The sequence below is a fragment of the Halichoeres trimaculatus genome, unplaced genomic scaffold (assembly GCF_033239565.1).
Source record: "Halichoeres trimaculatus isolate MK-OKI-2021-1 unplaced genomic scaffold, fHalTri1.1 fHalTri1_scaffold_2, whole genome shotgun sequence".
Taxonomy (NCBI): Eukaryota; Metazoa; Chordata; class Actinopteri; order Labriformes; family Labridae; genus Halichoeres; species Halichoeres trimaculatus.
The window spans coordinates 38,484,569-38,508,609 of NW_027437180.1; the positions used below are offsets into that span (position 1 = coordinate 38,484,569).

A 24,041-nucleotide genomic window follows, 5' to 3' on the forward strand; every position below is an offset into this window, starting at 1 on the left:
TTTGATTTGTAAAATAAAATCTTTTTACACTAACGAGGGTCTGCTCTCCTGGATCTGACCTCCCTGAGGGCTCTGAAGCCTCTTTTACTGCAGGTGATACCCAAAAACCAGCAAAAACCAACACTGAACCACGTCCTGCAGGGACCACAACAGCGTGGCTCTGTAGTAGAGGAGTCCAGGTGCTGAGGTGTCAACGACCTGGTCCTCCTGATCCTCCAATCAGGTTCAGGCTTTGGACTCGTTGATCATCACTCGTTCTGCTGACATTGAGATCCATACTTATCCTGAGGGCGCAGAGATCTGTCAGAGGTTTTCAGCTCTGCCCATCGACCCGAGGACGGATCGATCGGCGCACAGTGGATCCATAACCACAGGAGGTGGAGATCGGGAAAATATTTAAACAATGAGAGTAAAATAAACCTCAGGACTAGAAATGTCACAAATGTAAAAAGCCAAAAAATCCAAACATAAAAAATAAAGCAGATCTAGAATCAGGATAACAGGGTGCAGATTGAATGTATTCTTCTTCTAAACATTTTTTTTTTGCATGCTGCTACTCCAACAAATTATCAACAATTTTCACCATTCAAATTGTTAAATGTTCAGAATGTTCAGGAAAACCTTGTGTATAAATTTCACGTTTCTAACCCTCATCCTTTTTAAAATATTCAGCAATCTCTGAATGTTTTTGGCCAGTTTAAATGAATGGAGATGATCAGTAACCATGGAAATCTCACAAATGATGATGTCATCAGGGGTTGGGATTAGGGTTCCGAAGGATTGATTTAGCACTGCTCCCCATCACCATGGAAACCACACAGGTGATGATGTCATAAGGGGTTCCGAGGTTGTAAATTGGGTTAGAGGGTTAGAGCCCAGTGTTTCATCATCCACTACAGGGAAATTTTAGCTAAATCTTCTGAATTCTTTTCCAGTCTTTAATCCATCAAGCAGGAATTTTGTATCCTGAAAACTGAGAGCTCAAAAACAAACGCAGAGCAGAGGGGGACTGCTCGAAGGCTCCCTGAGATCTAGCAGAGAAGAACCCGAACAACAAGAGGTTTCAGATCCACGTCAGGGTTTAATCTGTCTGATCAAAAATAAACCAACCACAAAAACCAGATCCAGCAGGGACCCTGCTGGGTGAACCTGGCTGACCTCAGATCAGAGCTGCTCCTGCTGTTCAACACCAACACCCCCACCGCTTCTGTTTGCTCGCACACAGCGGATGCCGGCCTCAAGGTCGACCTCTGTTTCATCTGAGGGAGACCTTCAAACCTGCAAACCATCGGCGGGACGAGCGGGGACACGTGTCCTGAGGGTCAGAGCTCCAGTTGATACGTCTGCGTCATGTACGGTCCAATCAGACGAGAGAAGAGCCCGGACGTCAAGGTCTGATTGGAAGCATCAACAGTCGGCTCATCTGCTTCCTGTGAGTCTCAGTTTCACTGTGAACAGTTACTCAGGGTGCGTCTCAATGCGTTAACTTTGTGCTTCCTCCGTCCTCTCTCCTCCACGACATCGGAAGTACTTTCCCAGTCGCCATTTTGAAGACTGTCCCAAAGCGATAATTGCGCTCAGAGGAGAGAGGAGAGAGGATGGAGGAGACTGATTGAAGGAGCTATGATCGAGGAGACACGAGGCTTTGAGGAAGTCTTTTTACTGACAGACACGCCCCCATATGGAATATCACTCTCTGATTGGACGCTGCAGCAGCTCAGACTTCACATGAAACTTCACAAACACAACGGAGTTTAATGAGAGAAAAGACGAGCTGAGGACAGGCACAGAGGATCGTTCAGAAACTGATCATAAATCTGGTAATAAAGTGTTTGCTGTGAGTTTAAAGCACAAAACACTGAACACAACCATCATTAAATCAATATAACAGAGGATTAATACAGAAAACTGACTGATCAATAATATCTTCCTGAGACACAATAAACTGGGTTATATTAAAGAGCTTCAGAGTTCACTATTAGATGGGCTCTAGATAAAGGATAAATAATTCATAAATAATCTCATAACTTCGCATTTTACCGGAAAAGTAATCCGTGAGCTTCTAAACAGCACACAGAATAAACAGAGAGCAGGTTTTCTTCATGGTAACGTGTGTTTAACCGGTTAAAGGAACAGACAAAGCTCTGTTACTGTTTCTGTTTGATCAGAGTTATTACAGCGCACATGCCCAGACGCACAAACAGCTGTTAGAGCTGACTGACAGATGATCCAGAGGTGATCAGCTGATGCCGTCATCACTGAAACACGTCGCTTCATGTGACGCTCTGAAGGAGAGGATGACCCATTGCTCTAAAAACCAATCTCCTCCATCCTCTCTCCTCTCTTCATTTCCTCATCTCTCCATCATCTCTGGTGGGAGGGACTAAGACGCAAGTGAACGACGCATGTGGAGGAAGGAAGGAAGGATGGAACTTTGGGTGGATCCGAATAGTCCTTCCTAAGTCCTTTCCTATCCACTTTACCTTAACCCCGATAAAAAATGTCACAGGGTCAAGGGAAGGAGGGGAAAAGATGAGAGGAAAGGAGAACTGCGGCCAAAGAGGAATTCGACTGCACTTTCACTCTGATGTCATATTTATGTGACAACAATTACTTGTGACGTAGGTAAGCCACGACGAACTACAATGTTTGAAAAATGAACTACAAGAAGCGCATTTGTCCTCTGCCTTATCTCACAGAGTCGTTTCGTGTCTTCACCGGTTAACATGAACAATCCATGATCAGAGGGTTTACCTGTGACGGTGTTTTGTCTGTGGTCATACAGTGTGTGTTTCCTGCTCACAGCTGTGAGGTTGGTGAGAGCATCTATAAATGTTGACAGTCTGAAGCCTGATAACACAAGAGGACTGTGGGTAATACAGCAGACTGTCAGAAACACTACACCCCCTGTTTCATTCACATATATCATTACAAACATTGTTTGAATTCATTATATTTGGAGTATTGTAAAAGTCCTCATTTCTCCTTCTTTTACTGATTTTAATAAACGTTATTACTTCTATCACTAGTGACTCATTGTTTCAGTTCGGAGTTGCAACCAAACATTTCGGGTTATAAATCTTTTTGACATTCATACATCGTGAACACAATAAACACATTCAGGCAGACACATGATGGGAAATGTTAGAAAAGCAACAGTCTCTCACATAATTTCCGTCCCTTCTCCATCGTAAGTTTCCGTAAACTTTCGTCAGTAGCCGTATCTATACGTCACGTGCCGCAAGGCATTATGGGCCGTTTCCTTCTCCTTTCCTTTTGAAAAGGATGGTCCGGTGATTCCTAAGCTAAAGGAGATATTAAAGGAAGCAACGACCCTCCTTTCCTTAACTTTTGGAGAATTCGACCAGCATTTATCATGGCCGACGCTTAAATGCTTCCAGGTCATTTCTTCAGTTAGGAAGGTTCCTTATCAAAAAAAGGACTATTCGGATGCACCCATCTGAGCTTTGAGACGCACCCAGAGGATCAACTGTGACTTCTCTTCCTGTTTTATAACTTAGACAGCCACCACTGAAGACTGACTCTGGTGGACACTCAGGGAACTGCAGTTAGTTTTAACATGGAGCTCTATGGGGACGGACTCACTGTTGGACACAGACTCTAGTGGACACTCAGGGAATTGACCGGGCGTGATATTCTTTCTTTTTATTTCTCCTTTTCTTTGGACAAGACAACTTTTCCCAAGATGCAAAGCGACGAGGTAATGTATTGATTGGTAGCTACGTAGAGCTATTGTTTGAAACGGGACAACAATCTGAGGTGATGAAGTTATTTATGGATGTTATTCTATAAATTTGTGGATTTTATCAGATTAAAGTGTGTATAAAAATAAAGCAACAGATAAAAAAAACTAAAATAAAGTAAATAAAACAGCTCAAGTGTGGCCTCACTTTGTGTCCAAAGGGGGCGCTTTAGCAGCACAGTTTGTAACAATCAGGTCATGAGGAGAGGTAACTGCTTCGACCATTAGAAACACATCTGTTACTGAGGAGAGCAGGGTGATCATCATTCATCTCTGAGTGTGTGTGTGTGTGTGTGTGTGTGTGTGTGTGTGTGTGTGTGTGTGTATGTGTGTGTGTGTGTGTGTGTGTGTGTGTGTGTGTGTGTCCTGTAAATCCTGAACGCGCCTCTGGTTCTCAGCAGTCTGTCAGAGGAGCAGAGCGTGTGGAGGAGCAGCTTCAGGTCTGTAGATCCTGGATTTCCCTCGTTCATTTCACCTCTTTACCTGCTGATGCTCCTGACGGTTAGCTCACCTTTAATGACCTTTAGTTACCTTTAATGACCTGTAATGACCTCATCTTATGATTCCTTAATTTCATGTAGATTTTGGCTTCAAACGTCCTGATTGTCTCTGACTCTGTGGTTGTTGTTGTGATCTTAACACCTGCTGTCTGTCATCCTGCACCTGTCTCTTGCTTTAACGTGTTTTTGTACATGTGTGTGTGTATTTCCTTTCACATTTAACATTTTAAAGCCTGATCCATCAAAACAGCCAGAAAACAACTACTGTTGGGGACTGAGATGCTTAGTAACCCCTCTTTAAAAACATACTACATTATTATTGTGCTTATGGTATATTTTCTGAGTCACATTTGATAAATTTGACTGTTTTTTGGCAACTTTTCCTGTAAAGTTTGTGTAGATATGCATTTTTCAAAGCAGAAAACACAAATTTTAAAAACTAGAAACAGTTTAGACCAGGCATGGGCAAACTACGGCCCGGGGGCCACATGCGGCCCGTTAAACGTTTTAATCCGGCCCGCCGAACTTGAAAAAATTAAATGAATAAACCTTGTTAATGTTTTATTTTCCCTGCAATTCTGATGTTTTCCCACTAGATGGAGCACTGTAGAGACATTGGCTTTGTTGAGGTGAAGCGTAGGCCTATTACTCCACGTTTGCACTTTACCCTCTGACCCATCGGCCCTTCTGTAAAGATGAACGGACCTAAGAAAAGGAAAGTGGACAAAACAAAACTCATTGAAACACATGGAAGTGGGCATATGCGCGCGGATAAGATGGAGTGGATCGTCAGCGATCTGTTACTTATATAAAAAAAAATAAGCTCGGGAACATGTCTGTATAAACCTTCAATGTGAGTTATTTGTCTAATTTTATATAGAGACGTTCACATTTAATATCAAAATATCACACAAACAATTTTGACACAATCTTTTATTATTTTTTGTTTTTTCAATTTTAAAACCAGGACAGAAAAAACGTGTTTTTCTGTAATTCCGTTTTTCCATCTTGGTTTTAAAACAGAAAAAAAAGTCATTTTTTTCTTTTTTTTTCCTTTTTTATTTTGTTTTGAAACAGAATAACGAAAGAATGAACCATACATGGATTAAAAATCTCATTATAATTCCGTTCTCTCATATTCTAATTTTAATTTCAAAACAAAATCAAAACAGCGAAGATAGACCGTTATTTGATTTCTGATTTTTTATTTGAAAACGAAAAATTGAATAATAAGTCGTTATCCGTTTTCTGATTTTGGATTCTAAAACAGATATGGAATGAACGAATGATACCCTGATAGTTTCCAAAGCGCTCCATCCATCTGCTCCTGCTCCGGCCTCTTTATCAAATGTTAGAACCCATTGTGGCCCACGAATCAAAAAGCTTGCCCACCCCTGGTTTAGACTCATCTAAAAAAAAAGTGTGTGCAGGCAAAATATGGCTCCAGCTGCCTGTAGTGCCATGATAATCCTAAAGGGGGCAGAATTCATTATTTAAAATCTTTTTAACAGGTTTTTAAGGAAACTTTTTATCATGTTGGTGTGTTCTGTGAAACTCAGATCAGATTTTAAGGCAAGAAAAGTTTATTTATACAGCAGCATGGCAATTCAAAGTGCTTTACTTGCAGAACAAATTAAAGAAAACAATTAGAATTCAATTAAAAAGGAGATTAATTTAAAAAGATACAATAAAACAATTTAAAAAATAGATTTTAAAACAGATTTTAAGATAAAATTATTAAAGATATTAAAATGAATTGTTAAAATGCTCTAATAAAAGGCAGCTGTAAAAAGGTGGGTCTTCAACCTGGATTTAAATGAGCTCAGAGTTTCAGCAGACCTGATATTTTCTGGCAGCTTGTTCCAGATATTTGTAGCATAGAAGCTGAATGCTGCCTCTCCATGTTTGGTTCTGACTCTGGGGACTGAAAGCAGACCTGATCCAGAAGACCTAAGTGGTCTTGATGGTTCATACGGGATCAAAAGATCATTGATGTATTCTGGCCCTAGTCCATTCAGAGCTTTGTAAACCAACAGGAGTGTTTTAAACTCTATCCTCTGACAAACAGGAAGCCAGTGTAAAGACCTCAGAACTGGACTCATGTGACCACTTTCTTGGTCTTTGTGAGGACTCGAGCAGCAGCGTTCTGAACCAGCTGCAGCTGTCTGACTGATTTTTTAGGGAGACCTGTAAAGACGCTGTTACAGTAATCAAGCCTACTGAAGATAAAAGCATGGACCAGTTTTTCCAAGTCCTGCTGACTCATCAGTCCTTTAATCCTGGACACATTCTTTAAGTGATAGTAGGCTGACTTTGTAACTGTCTTAATGTGTTTGTTAAAATTCAGATCTGAGACCATGATCACGCCCAGGTTTCTGGCATGGTCAGTGGTTTTTAACTGTAACATCTGGAGCTGCTCACTGACTTTGACTCTCTCTGATTTGGCTCCAAAAACAACAACCTCAGTTTTATCTTTGTTTAGCTAGAGGAAGTCAATCAACCAATCATTGATCTGTTCAATACATTTACCCAGAGCCTGTATGCTGCCATGATCACCTGGTGACACTGAAATATATAACTGTGTGTCGTCAGCATAGTTATGGTAACTGACTTTGTTGTTTTTTATAATCTGAGCCAATGGGAGCATATAAATGTTAAACAGAAGAGGCCCCAGGATGGATCCTTGGGGGACTCCACAAAAATGAAACACCTTAACCAGAGCAGTCTCAGTGCTGTGATGAGGCCGGAAACTTGATTGGAAGACATCAAAACAGTCGTTCAGTGTCATAAAGTTATATAATTGCTGAAAAACTGCTCTCTCCATAATTTTACTTAAAAATGGTAAATTGGATATGGGCCTGTAGTTGTTTTTCACTAAATTGATCTTTGGCTTGATCACAGCAGTTTTCAGGGCTTGTGGGAAAACGCCTGAGAGAAGAGACATGTTTACAATCTGTACCAGATCTGATGCCATGATTTTTGAGACTTTTTGAGAAACAAAAAAAAAAAACCTGTTGGCAGGATATCTAGACAACAGGAGGAAGAATTTGATGTTTGGGGTTAAACTCCCAGAGAGCACAGTCAGAGCAGGCTTTGTCTGAATCTGGAGTCTGAATGTGCGAAAACACTTTGAGAGATTTAAACCGTCATTTAAAGAGTCTCATAAATTTCTCTTGTTGCAGGAATGTGTTGCATGAAAAACTGGACGAAACAGCCCTTTAGTTTGTTCCCTGACTGTAAGAGTTAGACTCCAGCCCTGAGGCGCAGGGGGGTTCAGTGTGCACAAAAACCAGGCCACACGGGAAGTCTGTGAACTGAGCCTTTAAAGCAAGACCAGAAACAGTCACTGAAGTTTATTTATAACAAAAAGATAAAATCGTCTGCTTAATTTCCTGATAATCTGAGCTCCTGGTCTGTCCATGAACCGCGGGTTGGTTCAAACAGTTCAGTGAGGTTTCTGTCTGAGTCTTCTTTAAACCGTGAGGTGAGTTTATTTACAACCTGCTCAGAGAATAAGTCAGTGTCGACCCACAGAAGCAGAAACAGACGTTAAAAAGTGAAGCAGAGTGTGTTGAGGCGTCAGAGCCCAGACGAGACATTCCCCAAGCTGTGAGCAAATCTAACAGGCGGCCTTCATGAGCGGTCGCCTGGAGACAGCATCGGCCAAACGACGAACGCCAAACTCTGAAACGCTCAGATCTAAACATGTGTGATGTTACAGCGACCAGCCAAAGAGCTGCGTGTGTGTTCAGCAGTAAATCCAGGCGCTGTGTGTTTGTGTGAGAGGCCTGATGCTGGCCCGGGGTCGCTGTGATAAAACTCAGCCCTGCGTGGATGGATGCGTCTAACGGGGACGTGTGTCAGAGTTTGAACCCGTGTGAGGATTCTTCGGCTCATTTTGAAGTTCAGCCTGAGGATTTATGGTCGACCTCCACACGGTTCCTGATCAAACTGTGTCAACACAGAGTTCATTCAGGAGCTCTTTGTGGGTCCTCCTCAGCGGGACCAGACTCTGCTCACACCAACATGGAGTTTACATCTCTCTGAACCAGTTTCCATGATCCTTTTTGTCTGACTGATTGGCTGCGCCTGCATGCTTAGCTCGTAGCTAACTTGTACACAAAGTTCAGAAAACATTAGACTTTTACACTGAGCCGTCTCCAAACTTCTAAAAGTGTTGACGTTAATTTCTGTCTTGGCTCAGCAGGAAGCAGGAAGACACTGCAGCAGCTAGCTATGGTGTGCCAAAAGGGACAGAATTCATGCAATTGAAAACATATATAAAGTGTGATAGCGCCTCTAGTGTTTTGATTTTGGTTGACTTGTTTTTGCCCCCCCTCCACAGACAATCCGTTCCGATCATGTCTTGACATAAAAATGTCGGGCTCGTCAAACCGCAGCTCAGCACTGACAGACTACTTCCTGTCCACCGATGGTCTGGACTATGGAGTCCCTCTGGACGAGATCCCAGACACCACCCAGGGCCCGGCCTTCTTCGTGGCCACCATCATCATCGCCATTGTCCTGGTGTGCATCATGTTGGTGTGCGGCGTGGGAAACTGTCTGTTCATCGCCAGCCTGGCCCGCTACAAGCAGCTCCGCAACCTGACCAACCTGCTGATCGCCAACCTGGCAGTGTCGGACGTGCTGGTGGCGGCGGTGTGCTGCCCCTTCCTGCTGGACTACTACGTGGTGAAGCAGCTGTCCTGGGACCACGGCCTGCTGCTCTGCGCCTCCACCAACTACCTGAGGACCGTGTCGCTCTACGTGTCCACCAACGCTCTGCTGGCCATCGCCGTGGACAGGTAGGTCCAGAGGAAACCAAGGCAGGATTTTCACCCTCAATCACAGGCGGGGGTCAAAGGAAGTTAGCAAGGCGTCTGAAGACTTAGCAACTTCAACCTGTTTAAAACAAACAATAAAACAAAACTCATTCCACAACATTCCGGAATACTCCCCCTTTTCCTCAAAGACACTCTGAGAACATCCCGGAATACTTCCCCTTATAAATTCAAAGCTGCTCTGAGAACATTCCGGAATCCTCTCCCTTGTAAATTCAAAGCTGCTCTGAGAACATTCTGGAATCCTCTCCCTTATAAATTCAAAGCTGCTCTGAGAACATCCCGGAATCCTCTCCTTTTTCCTCAAAGACACTCTGAGAACATTCAGGAATACTTCCCCTCATAAATTCAAAGACACTCTGAGAACATTCTGGAAAACTCTCCCTTGTAAATTCAAAGCTGCTCTGAGAACATTCCGGAACCCTCTCCCTTGTAAATTCAAAGCTGCTCTGAGAACATTCCGGAATCCCCTCCCTTGTGAATTCAAAGCTGCTCTGAGAACATTCTGGAGTACTCTCCCTTTAAAATCCAAAGCCGCTCTGAGAACATTCTGGAATACTCTTCCTTTAAAATCAAAGCTGTTTTGAGAACATTCTGGAACTTTTCGCTAATGCTTGAACTCAGCCTTTATTTGGTCTAACATGTTTACCTTATTTATTCCTAAAGTCTGACATGAGGCGAGAAAGAATGCCTTTGATAGCGACCTCCTTTAATCCAGAATAATCCGCAGTCTGGTTCCAAACAGTCAGACAGTCTGAATGTTTCTGACTCCTGAGTGAAAAGTCCAGCTCGTCGCATAGACACAGGAGTTCAGCCTGTAGCGCTCTCAGAGGAACAGGCAGTGAAACAGGAACATTTTCAGTTATCAGAGACGGTAATAAAATGAAAGTAATCACATTAGTCAGAACTGAAAACAAAATGAAACTAAAAAAAGGTCAGATAAATGTCAGAAACACAATGGATCGATCAGTGGATGGTTTTCACAGATGTAACCCTGACGTCTCAGCCTCATAGATCTGATAAAGCGTCTGAAGCTGCTCTGAATCCAAACAAGGAGAAGGTCGAGGCTGACGTGTCAGTGACGGACACGAGGACACGCTGACATGTACCCAGAGACAGAATCTGAGCCTTGGCTCTTTTCTTTGAACCTTTATTAATCCTCCAGAATACATGAAGCTGTGACAGCAGCTACGACCCCAAACACAACACCACCTCAGGGCAGAAAAACACACCTGGAAAAACAACAACAAAAACAAACAAACACAGAAAGAGTTTTCTAAAAAGCATCAAAAAAAGTTTTAATTCTACACGATAAAAAGTTGTTTTGTTACGAGACCAGAGCGCCACCTGTCTGCTGTGATGTCAGACGAGCAGGTGGTGCTGTGCAGGGAGCTCATCAGACAGCTCCAGGACCAGGTCCAGGACAGGGTTCAGGACTCTGAGGGGGATTGTTTACTTCCAGCAGCTATAACAGCAGCTCCTGGGCTCTGACCCAAATCCATCACGAGCAGAGCGTCTCTCTGCGGGACCAGCAGCCCGCCACACTGCATAGATCATGGCTGACCTCTGCTGACAGGAAGAAGAGCTCCAGCAGAGCCAGGATTGATGGTCTCTGTGATCAGACGTGTTGGAGTCTGGTCCGGTCCTTCAGTAGGGTCAAGGTCAGAGTCTGTGTCTGCTGCTGACGTGACGTCCCACAAAACACTAAATACAACAAGAGACACAGCAGCTGTTTGATGCTCTGTCCTAAAACTATGCTGTGATTAATCCAACATTCTACGTCAGACATCAGACATCCACCATTCAACATCCAACCTCCTACATGTGACATCACACAAAACACTAAAACAACAAGAGACACAACAACTGTTTGACGCTCTGTCCTAAAACTACACTGCCATTAAACCAACATCCAACATTCAACCTCCTACATACACCATCAGACATCCAACATCCAACATTCAACATCAGACATCAGACATCCAACATCCACCATCAGACATCAAACATCAGACATCCAACATCAGACATCGGACATCCAACATCCACCATCAGACATCAAACATCAGACATCCAACATCAGACATCAGACATCCAACATCAGACATCCAACATCAGACATCCTACATCCAACATCAGACATCAGACATCCAACATCCAACATCAGACATCAAACATCGAACATCCAACATCAGACATCCAACATCAGACATCCAACATCCAACATCAGACATCCAACATCAGACATCCAACATCAGACATCCAACATCAGACATCCAACATCAGACATCCCCCCTTTTACATTCAACATCAGACATCCATCTACATCCAACCTCCTACATCTATCTTTCAACATCCATCCTCCTTCATCCAACATCCATCCTCCAACAAGTACTCTTCCCCTGTATCTCAAGGCCTGCTGTACCAGGAAAGGTTTCACAAAACTGACACTATCAGAAAGAAAGAAAGAAAGAAAGAAAGAAAGAAAGAAAGAAAGAAAGAAAGAAAGAAAGAAAGAAAGAAAGAAAAACATGTTTAATTTTTGAAAAAAGTCCAAAATTTTAGCAAATGAAAGAATACAGTCAAACAAGAAGAATAAGAACGTAATCCTTTTAGAGTCTGGGAGTTAAAAGAAAGTCGTAATGCTGAGTAATCAAACTGCTTACGCCACAGGAAAAGGTCAAAATGTTAGGATATCAGAATCCCAAAGGTAAAAGGTGAAAGTCCTGACACAGGTGGATTAAAGTCAGAATGGTGCCAGATTAATTTGTCATTTCAAATCCCAATGAGATGAAAGTTTAAGATTTAAAATATGATGAGATTAATTTTGTTATGCTAAGAGAATAAAGTCTGACCCTCCTGGTGGGGTCTGGGGTTCTCCTAGACCGTCTTCAGTCAGCAGTCTGACCCATGGTTCTGTCCCAGACTGTCCTGGACCCAGAGACCGTCACAGGCTGAGTCTGAGTACTGATGAGTTCCTCTTCCTGTCTGCAGGTACATGGCCATCCTCCACCCCCTGAGACCTCGGATGAAGAACCAGACGGCGTACTGCGTCATCCTGACCGTCTGGATCGTCCCCGTCTTCATCTCCATCCCCTCCGCCTATATGGCCTCAGAGACCCCCTACCCCCACGCTGAAGGGGGGACTTTAAAGACCTTCTGCGCTCAGATCTGGCCCGTGGACCAGCAGGTCTACTACCGCTCCTACTTCCTCCTCATCTTCGGCCTGGAGTTCGTCGGCCCGGTGACCGTCATGGCGGTGTGCTACGCCCGCATCTCCAGGGAGCTCTGGTTCAAGGACGTCCCGGGTTTCCAGACAGACCAGATCCGCCAGAAGCTTCAGAGGAGGCGGAGGACGGTGGTGGTGCTGATTCTGGTGCTAGTGGCCTACATCCTGTGCTGGGCGCCGTACTACGGCTTCGCCCTGCTGCGGGACTTCTACCCTACCCTCATCTCTAGGGACAGGAACTCGCTGGTGGCGTTCTACATCATCGAGTGCATCGCCATGAGCAACGGGGTCATCAACACCCTCTGCTTCATGAGCGTCCGCCACAACAAGCGCCTGAGGAAGGCCGGCAAGTTCCCGCTCAAGCTGGCCACGTTTGTCGCCACCAGGTCGGTGGAGAACGGTGAGGCACGGACCTCATCGCTGCGCGTGACGGAGTGCGTGGACGACACCCGGCTCAGGTAGAGGAGGTGGATCAACTGAAGCTCAAAGGTCCAGACAGATGGAGGGAGGCCCTAGGTGGAGGTGGTGGAGTTTTTATATCTCAAAGTGTCGAACTCGTGCGTTGAAACGTGGAACATTATAAAAACGAACCTTTCTGCTAACGAGGACTTCAGAGGAGGCCGAAACCCGTCATGAGCTGATTCTTACACCCAGGTGTGTGAGGAGTGTGTGTGTGTGTCTTTACACTGCAGCAGCTGTTTAATTCAGTTCGATGTGATCCACAGTGGATGTAATGACTCAGAGCGCTGTAGCGTCACATTCATCCAATCAGAAGCCTCAGATGTGTGAGCCCAGGTGTGTGGTGGAGAATCCTCTGCGTCCATTAGAGGAACAAAGCGTTCCTTTGTCTCTGCTCCAAACACAGAAACACGGCTCGTTAAGGACACACGGCTCGTTAAGGACACACGGCTCGTTCCTGACTCTGTGCGCTGGTGGTTTCACTTTGACTCAACGCTTTGATGAAATTCAGAGTGTGGCTCAGAATTCTGCTTTTCTTCGTTTTTATCTTCTCCTTGTTGACGTTTCAGACTTTATTTTGAAATATTGTGAATTTAGGGTTTCCATTCTCAGTTAAATGTTCAATCTCAGTTTTATAATCTGTAATCCAGCTTTAATCTTCTGTTTTCTATCTGATGTTTTGAAATCAAAGCCAAAGGAGTTGCTGGTTCCCCCTTGACTCTCTGACAGTTTGTTTGTGTTAAAGGCTGTTTCTAAATATGCTGGTCAGTGGTGTGTACACACTTTTGAAGGGCAGGGGCACAAAGAAAAAAAGGCCCCCACAGCTCAGGGTGTTTTCTCCCAGGAGGACAGTTTGTCATACTTCAACCAGCAAAGGGAGCGGCTCAGTGGGTTTGACCAACGAGGAGGGAACTGTAGCGTGTTTTGGCTCCTTGTTATGACCCAAGAGGAAACTTTCGGACAACATGTCCTGTGTTTGTCCCTCACAGGCTCAGGTTGTTGAAGGTATTTTAAAGCAAACGTGTTTTTGTTTTGTTTTCTGAGAGAAACCAGACTCCTTTAATAAAAACAAAAATCAAAAACTTCACTTCCTGTTTTAATCTTTAGCTCATGTTTCTGCCTTTAGCCTGGATTTTAGCCTTAAGCTAGTGTATTAGCCATTAGCTTATATTATAGTCTTTAGCCTGTGTTTTAGGGTTAAGCTAGTGTATTCGCCTTCAGCTCATGTTGTAGCCTTTAGGCTCTGTTTAAACTTGTGTTTTAGCCTTTTGCCAAGGTTTTAGCCTTAAGCTAGTGTTTTAGCCTTTAGCCTGACTTTAGGCCTTAAGGCTGTGTTTGAGCCTTAAGCTAGTTTTTGAGCCTTTAGCTCATGTTTTTTTCTTTAACTGTGTTTTAGTCTTTAGCATTATTTTAGTCTTTAGCTCATGTTTTAGCATGTGGCTCATGCTTCAGCCTTTAGCCTGAGTTGCCTTAAGCTGGTGAATCAGCCTGTAGCCTTTTTTTTAGCATTAAGCTAGTCTTTTCAACCTTTAGCCTGTGTTTATGCCTTAAGCTAGTGTTTTAGTCCTAAGCTAGTCTTTTAGCCTTTAGCCTGTGTTTTAGCTATTAGCTTATGTTATAGGCTTTAGCCTGTATTTTAGCCTTCAGCTAGAGTTTTAGCCTTTAGGCTGTGTTTAAGCTTGTGTTTAGCCTTTAGCCTGACTTTGGGCCACAAGGCTGTGTTTGAGCCTTAAGCTAGTCTTTTGGCCTTCAGCCTGGATTTTAGCCTTTAGCCCGTATTTTGGCCTGCAGCCTGTGTTTAAGCTTTTAGCTTTATTTTAGTCATTAGCTCATGTTTTAGCCTATAGGCTGTGATTAAGCTTGTGTTTTAGCCTTCAGCTAGTGTTTTAGCCTTTAGCATGACTTTAGGCCTTCAGGCTGTGTTTGAGCCTCAAGCTAGTTTTTGAGCCTTTAGCTCATGTTTTATTCTTTAACCAAGCTTTAGCCTTTAGCGCCATTTTAGTCCTTAGCTCATGTTTTAGCATGTGGCTCATGCTTCAGCCTTTAGCCTGAGTTGCCTTAAGCTGGTGAATCAGCCTGTAGCCATGTTTTTTAGCATTAAGCTAGTGTTTTCACTTTTAGCCTGGATTTAAGCCTTACGTTAGTGTTTTAGCCATTAGCTTATGTTATTGTCTTTAGTCTGTGTTTAATCCTTAAGCTTGTGTTTTAGTCTTTAGCTCATGTGTTAGCCTTTAGCTGGTGCTCTATCTCTCTCCTGTTTCTCTTTCTTCTGCTCTTCTGTCCTTTTTTCTGTCTGACAGTTTGGCTCCAGTGTCTACCATCACTACAAAATTAATCACAGAAATAATTTACAACAGAGAAAAACACAGATCTCTCTTCTCTCTGATAAACTTCATCAGCTGTTGTGGTGTTGTCATAGAGACTTATAAACCAGTGTGGTTTTGCTCCACCCGATCATGAAGCCAAGAAGCAGCATCCAGGAATAACCTATGTTGGAGCTGATGATCTGATTTTAAAGTGTGGATCAGGATCAGACAGATATCTAGAAGAGAAACTTTTCTGGATCACTCAGAAACTCCTCACAGGAACTCAAAGTGAGCTCTCGTCTGAACCCAGCATGAAAATAAACATTCAACAGGAAAACTAAGATTTAGGGGTTTGTCTCCACCTCTTCGGGTGAAACGAGGAGTTAAACGTCTAAAAAGGAGGTGAAGCGGTGAGCGTGGGGTCTGCACGCGTGTGTTTCTGAGCGTTTGGAGCTGTTTGCTTCTGTGAGCTGATGAAATTCATGAGGGGCCTCTCTGAATACAAAGTGTCACCTGTCGGAGTCACGATGCACCTCACACAGGCGCACACACACACACACACACACACACACACACACACACACACACACACACACACACAGCTCCTCCAGCTGCTGTCAGAGCTGGTTCCTCACAGGTCCTGATCCTGTGACACTAAATCCACCAAATCCACCTGACCTGCAGTTTTATGCTCTCCACAGTGTGTTTGGGAAAACGGTCTCAGCCTGGCTCTGGATTAAAAACTGTCCTGACAGGAAACATATCAAAGTTTGATCTGTTTGGTTTTTGTTTTTTTAAAACACAAGAAGACAGAAGTGAAAGAGTTTTTATCAGGTTTATTCAGCAACCCAAAAAAACCTGTAAAAGTCTAAAACGTTAGATTTACACCGTCTCTACATCACATAGAAAAGAGGAGATTAACAAAAATAATCTAAGAACAAACTCTGCTCATTGGGACGTTTCTGTAAACGGGAACTTTTCTTCACCGCTCTGAGCGTCTAGAGCTTCAGGTCTCTGCTGTGATCAGTCTCTGCGTCGCTGAGAGGAAACTATCCAGGAGCAGCTTCTTTAAGACCAGACTAAAAAAAAGGTCAGGGGGGTCAGGGGGTCAGGTAAAAACCTGAGGATCAGGACGCTCCTCTGCCTTTCAGGGCTCCTCGGCTCCTGCAGGAAGGTTTAAACATCCTGTCAGAGAACCAGACCACAACGAGGACTGACACGCTTAAATTACGCTTGTTAAGAAAAAAGTGCGAGGACGCCGCTTGGCTCCGACTTCAGAGTCTTTGGCGGGCGTTTGTCAGAGGCCCTCGACAGGTTTGTGTTCCCGGGAAGCGCAGAAACGACGAGGACAGTCTCAGGACTCCTCAGGATCTGAGTCTAGCTCCTCTTCTTCAGGAAGTCCTGAGCCTCCCTCTGCAGCGCCCTGATGTCCTCCTTCTCGCTGTCGTCTGAGGCCGGTGGCACGTAGTCCGAGTCATCACCTCCCTCCTCCTCCTCTTCCTCCAGGCTGTCGTCGTCGATGAAGCTGTCTTCATATTCATCTTCGTCTTCATCTTCATCACGCGTGGCGGGCTTCTTGGGCCGGGTTTGTGTCGTGGAGGCTGTGACAGAATAACCACGTGAGAATGACTCGTTGATGAGGCAGCGTGACATCACAGCTACAAGCAAGGTGTGTGTGTGCGTGTGTGTGTGTGTGTATGTGTGTGTGTGTGTGTGTGTGTGTGTGTGTGTGTGTGTGTGTGTGTGTGTGTGTGTGCGGTTGGTAGTTCCAGTCCCTACCTGGCTTCTTGGTGTGTTTGTATTCCTTCCTGTGAAGAGGATTCTTCCTGTTGGTGGGAGAAAACAAACATCACAAACATGAGAACAGCTGATATTAAAGAGGGGGTATCTTCTCTTTTCTGGTCTCCATCCTGTCTCTCTGGTGCCCCCTGTAGGATCTTTACATGACTGTTTTTCTCTCTCTGGTGTTTGAGAAAAACTTATCTCAGCCTCTGACTGCAACACTTTGTTTGAGCTGCTGTCTCTTTAAGACTCTAAAGCCCCTTCACTCTGATTGGTCAGCCCGTCAAGTTAAGTTGTGAGCAGACCTTGGTGTTTGAGGCCCACACCTCCAACATGCCACTCAAGATCATTTCGGCCTGATCTGGTGCAGATCTGGTTCAGTTTTGGACCAGTTTACAGACGGTCTCAGTCTCAGGGTTAATCTCAATGTTCACCACGGGGGGGGATACGCTCTATGGGGATGTGAAGGTGTCGTCCTCCTGGGAGCAGAGGGGTAATCAGGGACACGGTCCTTGAGATGAACAGATAACCTTGTAAACACACTTCGACAGTTGGACTCATTTGTTTCCTGTGTCAGTATTGATCCTGAGGATTGATCCAATTCTTTATGAACTCCATTAATCACTTCCTGTGGATAGTCCACAGTCTGCGCGCTTTGGGCTCCTGACAGCACAGGAAGGGAAATAACAACCTGTCTCCCTCTGATCTTTAAATCCTACCTTTGATCTTTGAATTCTTCCTCTGATTTTTGAATTCTACCTTTGATCTTTTAATCCTCCCTTTGATCTTTAAATTCTGCCTTTGATCTTTAGATTCTACCTTTGATCTTTGAAATCTGCCTCTGATCTTCAAACCCTACCTTTGATATTTAGATTCTACCTTTGATCTTTGAATTCTACCTTTGATCTTTGAATTCTACCTTTGATCTTTGAATTCTTACTTTGATCTTTAAAATCTACCTTTGATCATTTAATCCTTCCTTTGATCTTTTGATTCTACCTTTGATCATTTAATCCTTCCTTTAATCTACATTCCACCTTTAATCTTTGAATTCTACCTTTGATCTTTTGATTCTTCCTTTGATCTTTATATCCTTTTCTTTAATCTTTGAATTCTACCTTTGATCTTTGAATTTTACCTCTGATCTTTAGTTTCTACCTTTGATCATTGAATTCTCCCTTTGATCTTTGTATCCTTTTCTTTAATCTTTTGATTCTACCTTTGATCTTTGAATCCATTTCTTTAATCTTATGATTCAACCTTTGATCTTTGAATCTTCCCTTTGATCTTTGAATTCTACCTTTGATCTCTGAATTCTGCCTTTGATGTTTAAAATCTTCTCAGGAAGTCCAGTCTTGTCCTCTGTCCAATCTGACACCTTGTTTGAAGCATGAAGTATCTGATTCAAACTTTATCTAAAATGCACACTTGGGCATGAATCAGAGTGATGAAAACGAAGCGTTGCCACAGAAACGGTTAGTGAGGAAGACTTTTCTGACCTGGATTTCATTTTACAGTGTGAACCTGTCTGTTGGGACATTCTGCAGCCAGACAGTAGGGAGTGTTTTGGCTTCACCTTTGGGAGCTGCTGTGTCATCCATCTTTAACGTAGTCATTGTGTGAAGTCTGACCTGTAGCAGTCGGTGCCGTAAGGACACTCGGGTAGCTCTTCCTCGTCCTCCTCTTCTTCCTCCTCGTAGTCTGTGTCTCCGGGGTGACTGCACTCCTGGAAGTGGAGCGGGTTCTTCCTGAGGAGCAAAGCAAAGACGTGTGTGAGTGACTGATTGATCCTGAGGATGAAGGAGGAGAAACAAAGTAGGAGCTCAGCAGGAGGAGGTGGCGTGAAGGACCTGTAGCAGTCCTTCCCGTACGGACACGGCGTCCTGAGGCGAGGTTTGGAGGGAGCAGAGCTGCCGTTGGTCCGTCCTCCGTTCTTCAGCTTCCTGTCCTCCTCGGGCTGAGAGACCGAGCTGCTCCTGGTGTCTCTGTCAGCCGTGGACGTCTGTCCTCCTCCGCCCTCCTCGTCCACCTCCATGGTGAAGCCGTCAGACTCGTCACTGACCTCTGACCTTTTGGGTTCAGCCCTCGGCTGGCGCACAGGAACCACCTAAGAGTCAACGAGAAAAAAGCTTTAAAGACGATTTCTCAGTCCCAGAGTTCCCTGAACACGCCAACCACGATACTCAACTGTTTGAACTTTTTCCTCTTCATCGCTTTTCTTCCTCCTCTTCTTTGGCTGCTCCTCCACGCTAAGCTCCGCCTCCCCAGGTGAGGAGGTCAGGGCAGGTGTGCTCGGTGTGGCTGCTGCTGGTTTGGAGCTGGGTGCTTTACGTTTCTTTACAGGCAACTGAACTGAAACAGGAGGAGGAAACGCTCAGGGGCCGTGACAGGAAGTGGATGGTTGAAGGAAGAGGAAGTTCCCTTATACCTTTAGAGCTGGAGGACGGAGACGATGACATCATCCATGCAGGTAACACTCTCCTCCTTTGTACAGGTGGAGCAGCTCCACCGTGGGCTTTCCTCACCTGTGTGGGCGGGGCCAGGTCTACCTGCATTGATCAGAAACAAACGGTTTCTCCGCTGCTGCTGGAAGCTAAAAACCTGCTCAGGTAATGGCATCATGAGTCTGTAGACCTGGTTTGAGCTGGATCCTGGACTCTCAGCTTCCTCCGGGTTTGACCGTGCTGCTGGTTCAGGCTCCTCCTGTGGGGGAGGCTGCTGCTCCTGGTCCCGTCCAATCAGGGGAGGAGGAGGAGAAGGAGGAGGTTCAACATCAGGCCTGGGGGACACAGGGAGGTCTTCCTCTGCAAACATCTGGCTGTTCCTAGAAGACGTGATATTTAACAACCAATCAGAATGCGAGAGGTTACACACTGCGCACTTTGTCCACAGGGGGCGCCAAAACCAACAAACTGAAAGATCCTTTGTTTGGACCACAGGGTCCAGGATCTCAGGCCAGCTGCTGGGGCCCAGGACACGATGTTATTTTATGTATATGAGTCTTCATGCTGTGATCCCACTTCTGACACCTAATCTGTCACGTCTCTAACGCTCTGCTTTGCTTCAGAAGAGGGAGCAGATTTAATCCCAGCCCGTCCAATGAGGAAATAAAAACTCCCTACAGGAGCTTTAATCCTTCAGGTTCCTTTTTCCCAGCAGGCTCTGCTGAGCGGAGTCTCTGCTGCTTTGGTTGGATCTGGATCCTGATCTATAATTCAGCGTGAGCTCCAGCCCGCGTGTCCTCCTCTGTGTGCGTTTGATCTGGACTTCAAACAGAGATCTCCATCAGAGCACGGACAGGGCGCTAACTCCAGGATGAAACAGGAAAAGCCTGAACATCCTCCTTCATGAGGTCTTTGTGTCAGGGGAGACCACTTGAAGCAGCGCTGAATAATCTGCCCTTTGAGGATCAGAGCTGAGCCTCTGTGCATAAAGATGATTCACTGACTCATCAGACCCCGTGGGCGCCGAGTGGCAGCGGCATGAGGGTGGAAGGAGTGCTCTTACCTGGGAGTGCGGTCTTCTTCGCCCACGTCCACCACCTTGTAGATGAACTGCCCAGGCAGCAGGGAGAACAGGTCTCCATGATGGAGCGGGTACCAGGAACCTTTGGTCAGAGGCTGAGGGTCATCGGTCAGAGACGACTGGATGAAACACGGGTTCAGGTGGGTCTAAAGGTCAAAACCAGAGGAAACGATGAAATGTGACCGTGGTGCTCTGAGGATTTGTCCGTGCTTCTTTATCAGGAATTAACCTCCAGATTATCCTTTTCACCCGTTCCTGTTCACTCTCTGACTCTGAGGGTTTAGTTTTCTGACAACAAGCTGGAAAATCCTCTGACTCTACATCAGGTACTTTTACAGGTACCCACTGAATGCTGTCTGTAGTACTGAGTACTGACTCATGTAGAATCAAAAGGTACCATGTTCAGGCACCTGAATGCACTCTTGTGATTGTGAGGGAGTGGAAGAGTAGGTGATTTTCCGTGCTGGACATGAACACAGCATTGCAAGTTTATAAATTTGTTACACTGAAAAACTTTGAGATGTTATTATCAGTCAGTTTAATGTTTATCACCACATAAACACAAAAAGTAGCAGTAATTGGTACCGTTGAGTACCAATACCGAGTTCCAGGTACCAGGCAGTGGTACAGTATAAAATCAAATGTGAAAGCTACCACTCCCTCCTGTACAGGATGAGTGGGTAAAACCTGCATTCTTCCAAACAGCCAGCAGGGGGCTAAGGGTGGCTAATGGGACAACCACACCAAACGCGATTTTGCGGCGAGATTACATACAAAGTCAATGCAAAGATGGGTTTAGACGCAGATTCGCCTTGGACGGTGCGTTTGGGGCGTATGGAGCGTTCACGTTTTTGGGCAGTAGACGCAAATTCGCTCGAGTTGAAAACATTGAACTGACGCATGAAGGCTGTGCCGTGGCAGCCAATCAGCGATGACATTCCCCCACGAAGTCATTGGTTTGATGAAAGGGGGGGAACCGCCACCTGCTCCAACTCCAACCCCACTGGAAGATGGAGGAGAAAATAATCTGTGCGGTGTGTCATCATCCAGAGTTATAGGATACGACGTGTGTACTCTACAGAGACCAGAAAAAAAGGAGCAGGCTTGGGTGAAAGTCTCTGAGGAGACAGGTTTTGAAGGTAAGTTCTGTAAACATTTGTTTCCAGCTGGATCTGCCTGCACGGGTCATCACTGAGTCCAACTGTGTTTCCCTCAGTGGAGTTTTGAGCCTGATAGAGAGGAGGGAGGAGCGGGGCAGGGCCAGTGGAGGTGGATCACCAGGGAGAGGCAGCAGGCCTTGATTGTGATCTCCAAAGCTTTCACACACTCTCCTGTCCTGCTTTTGAAACCACAGCTCATTGTTTTTCAGATGCACTTTAAATGAGCGGGCTCTCTACTCCGCATGCGCAGTGCCCGCACCGTCTCCCCGCTAACGTGCATTCGCCCCTCAGCTTGTCAAAATAGTCCAGCGGCGAGACTCGGCGAATTTGCGAGTTCGCGTTTGGTGTGGCCGCGGCATAAAAGACATTGGATTAAAAATGACTTAAATAGGAAACTGATCAAATGACTCATTTCATTTATTACCTCAGAAAATGAGTTTGCCCATGAGTTCATGGTCTCAGAATTTGACCTTTTCTTTACTTTGATCTCATTTCCCTGTTTTCATCTTATTCTAACTCTCTTCTCTCTTTTATCTACTTTGATCTCTCTCTTTTGTTTTGATCTCACTCATCTCATAAATCTTCATCACAATCCTAACAGAAAAATAAAATCCTGACTGTGATTTGATTTTTTTTGTCTTAGGATGTAGAGCAGAAGGACTGTCATGACCTCAGATCCCCAGGACAAGCGCAGGGTGTCTCTTTCACCCTCTCATTCACACACAGATGAATATTTGATCACTCCTTACAGTTTAATTTTTAAGACCTGTCGATGTGGTATCAGATTTTCTCCTCTGGTTAATGACACGGTGAGTATAACGAGCCCGGCTCAGTGTGATTAATGTCTCTGCCGTCCTGCCCTCAGGACTGATATCGACAGCAGGAAGAGGTCGCTCAGGTCTGTGATCATACTGCTGATTGATCCCCATAAGAAGCCCCTCATAGGGGCCTCTGGGGCAGGTTCAGGGGAGGTGGGACGTACCGGTTTGAGACGCAGCTGTCCGTCCAGGTTCTCCAGCAGCCCGTGGTTTCTGGAAACTCTCTTATCACTGACCTGAGAGCACACGGTGAATAAAAGACTTACTGTGCTGTGGTTTATTGTTTACTTATATTTATTTACTTATTGTATCCTGGGGGCGGGGTTAATTAACACACATCATTACCTTGAAACATCAAAGTGTTTTGCCTAAACATCATAAATAAACTGACAGCGCCCTCCAGTGGTGTAAAATGAGAACTGCATGACCAAGTGTCAGTAGAAATACTTGGCTCCTGTCACACGCTGAATGAATCATGGGATAATAAAACTACAGAGAAACCACCAACAGACCCACCCCCAGGAAGGGACCCCTGCCCAGCACCGTCTGCCCCGGTGGGAGGTGGATGGGGTCCCCGCCGTCCACCGGGACGAGGTCGAAGCCGGACATCAGCTCAGCGGGCGGGACTGGACCGAGTTCGGCTGGTTCGGCTGGTTCGGCTGGAGGAGCTGGAGGTGAAAACACGACAACACAACACGACACGTTGGTATGAAGCTAAAGGTGTTTACATGTTTTTATCTGAAACAAAAACTGAGTCCGGATTAAAGCAGCTTCTCCAACTTTGCTTGATCCAGTTCAAACAGGGAGTAAAGTTCACCCTCCGCTCACCTGGTCAGGTGTGTCAGCCGGAGTATAATCCACAGATCACTCAGCGCTGGAAGTTAAAGCCACAGGACATGTTCAGGACAAGCTCCCGAGACTGAAAGTATTCACGCGAGTGGACTGCCCACTGCAGAGTTCAAAACTTCCGGAATGTGAAGGGAGCATGCGCAGTGAGGGATTCTACCCCCAACGAAGGTTATTCTGATATTTAAACATTTATTAAATTCAGTGTTATTAGATTTTTTCTCTTGCCTTTAGCAGCATTTTAGTTTTTTGTAGAATAATTAGAAATCCCCTCCTGAACTCGGACTCCTCGTGTGTGTCATGAGTCTATTTCATCAGAATTCAAATAAATAGACTAAATTACTTACAATTTCCTTACAGCCTGCTTTACTGACTGGAATATACAGGCAGCACACAATTTGAAATAGTTTGGAATATTTCCGGTTTGATTTTTTTTCCTACGGAGCCCTTAAGGTTAAAAACCGCTAGAGATTCAGTGTGCAAAAATATAACATACACACATATTAAATAAATATACTATCATTATCTTATTTAGAGTTACGTTATTTAACTAGAAATGTTGTGAAATTAAAGTTGAGTTTTAAAAAGTTTACAAACAAGTGATTCACGTTGGGTAATTATGAATCGATCAATTTTACTTTATTGAAGTTAATTTTGTAAACGTGAAGAAGTGAACTTGTGAGTTTTTATTTTATTGATTTACAATAAAGTTTAGATTAAAGCCAAGCAAAACAAATAAGGTCTTGGTAACAGAGGATCATCATGCAAAAAAATAAAAAATAAATTAATCAATTAAATTTAAAAAAAGAGGA

General features: G+C 44.6%; 2 protein-coding genes across 2 annotated transcripts; one reads left to right on the forward strand and one right to left on the reverse strand.

The window, feature by feature from the left end:
• The first annotated feature begins 8,640 nt into the window (after positions 1–8,640).
• prokr1a (prokineticin receptor 1a) lies at positions 8,641–12,795 on the forward strand. The gene is made up of 2 exons (XM_074696367.1): positions 8,641–9,068; positions 12,099–12,795. Exons 1-2 carry the CDS (start codon positions 8,641–8,643, stop codon positions 12,793–12,795), a joined length of 1,125 nt encoding a protein of 374 aa, XP_074552468.1.
• Positions 12,796–15,988: 3,193 nt separating this feature from the next.
• Positions 15,989–23,366, reverse strand: aplf (aprataxin and PNKP like factor). Its single transcript, XM_074696233.1, has 11 exons — positions 23,212–23,366; positions 22,900–23,051; positions 22,548–22,619; positions 20,388–20,551; positions 19,515–19,704; positions 19,309–19,429; positions 19,069–19,232; positions 18,731–18,987; positions 18,512–18,628; positions 16,878–16,924; positions 15,989–16,699 (listed from the first exon to the last, which is right to left on the reverse strand). The coding sequence occupies exons 2-11, from the start codon at positions 22,990–22,992 to the stop codon at positions 16,476–16,478; spliced, it is 1,449 nt and encodes a 482-aa protein (XP_074552334.1). The 5' UTR covers positions 22,993–23,051; positions 23,212–23,366; the 3' UTR covers positions 15,989–16,475.
• Positions 23,367–24,041: the final 675 nt, after the last annotated feature.

Excerpts from the sequence above, each read along its gene's own strand:
- prokr1a (XM_074696367.1), top strand. The coding sequence starts at position 8,641 with ATGTCGGGCTCGTCAAACCGCAGCTCAGCACTGACAGACTACTTCCTG. Across the intron at positions 9,069-12,098 it reads CTGGCCATCGCCGTGGACAG|GTACATGGCCATCCTCCACC; the intron begins GTAGGTCCAGAG and ends TCCTGTCTGCAG.
- aplf (XM_074696233.1), bottom strand. The coding sequence starts at position 22,992 with ATGTCCGGCTTCGACCTCGTCCCGGTGGACGGCGGGGACCCCATCCAC. Across the intron at positions 19,430-19,514 it reads CAGGATCCAGCTCAAACCAG|GTAGACCTGGCCCCGCCCAC; the intron begins GTCTACAGACTC and ends TGATCAATGCAG. Across the intron at positions 16,700-16,877 it reads CAAACACACCAAGAAGCCAG|CCTCCACGACACAAACCCGG; the intron begins GTAGGGACTGGA and ends ATTCTGTCACAG.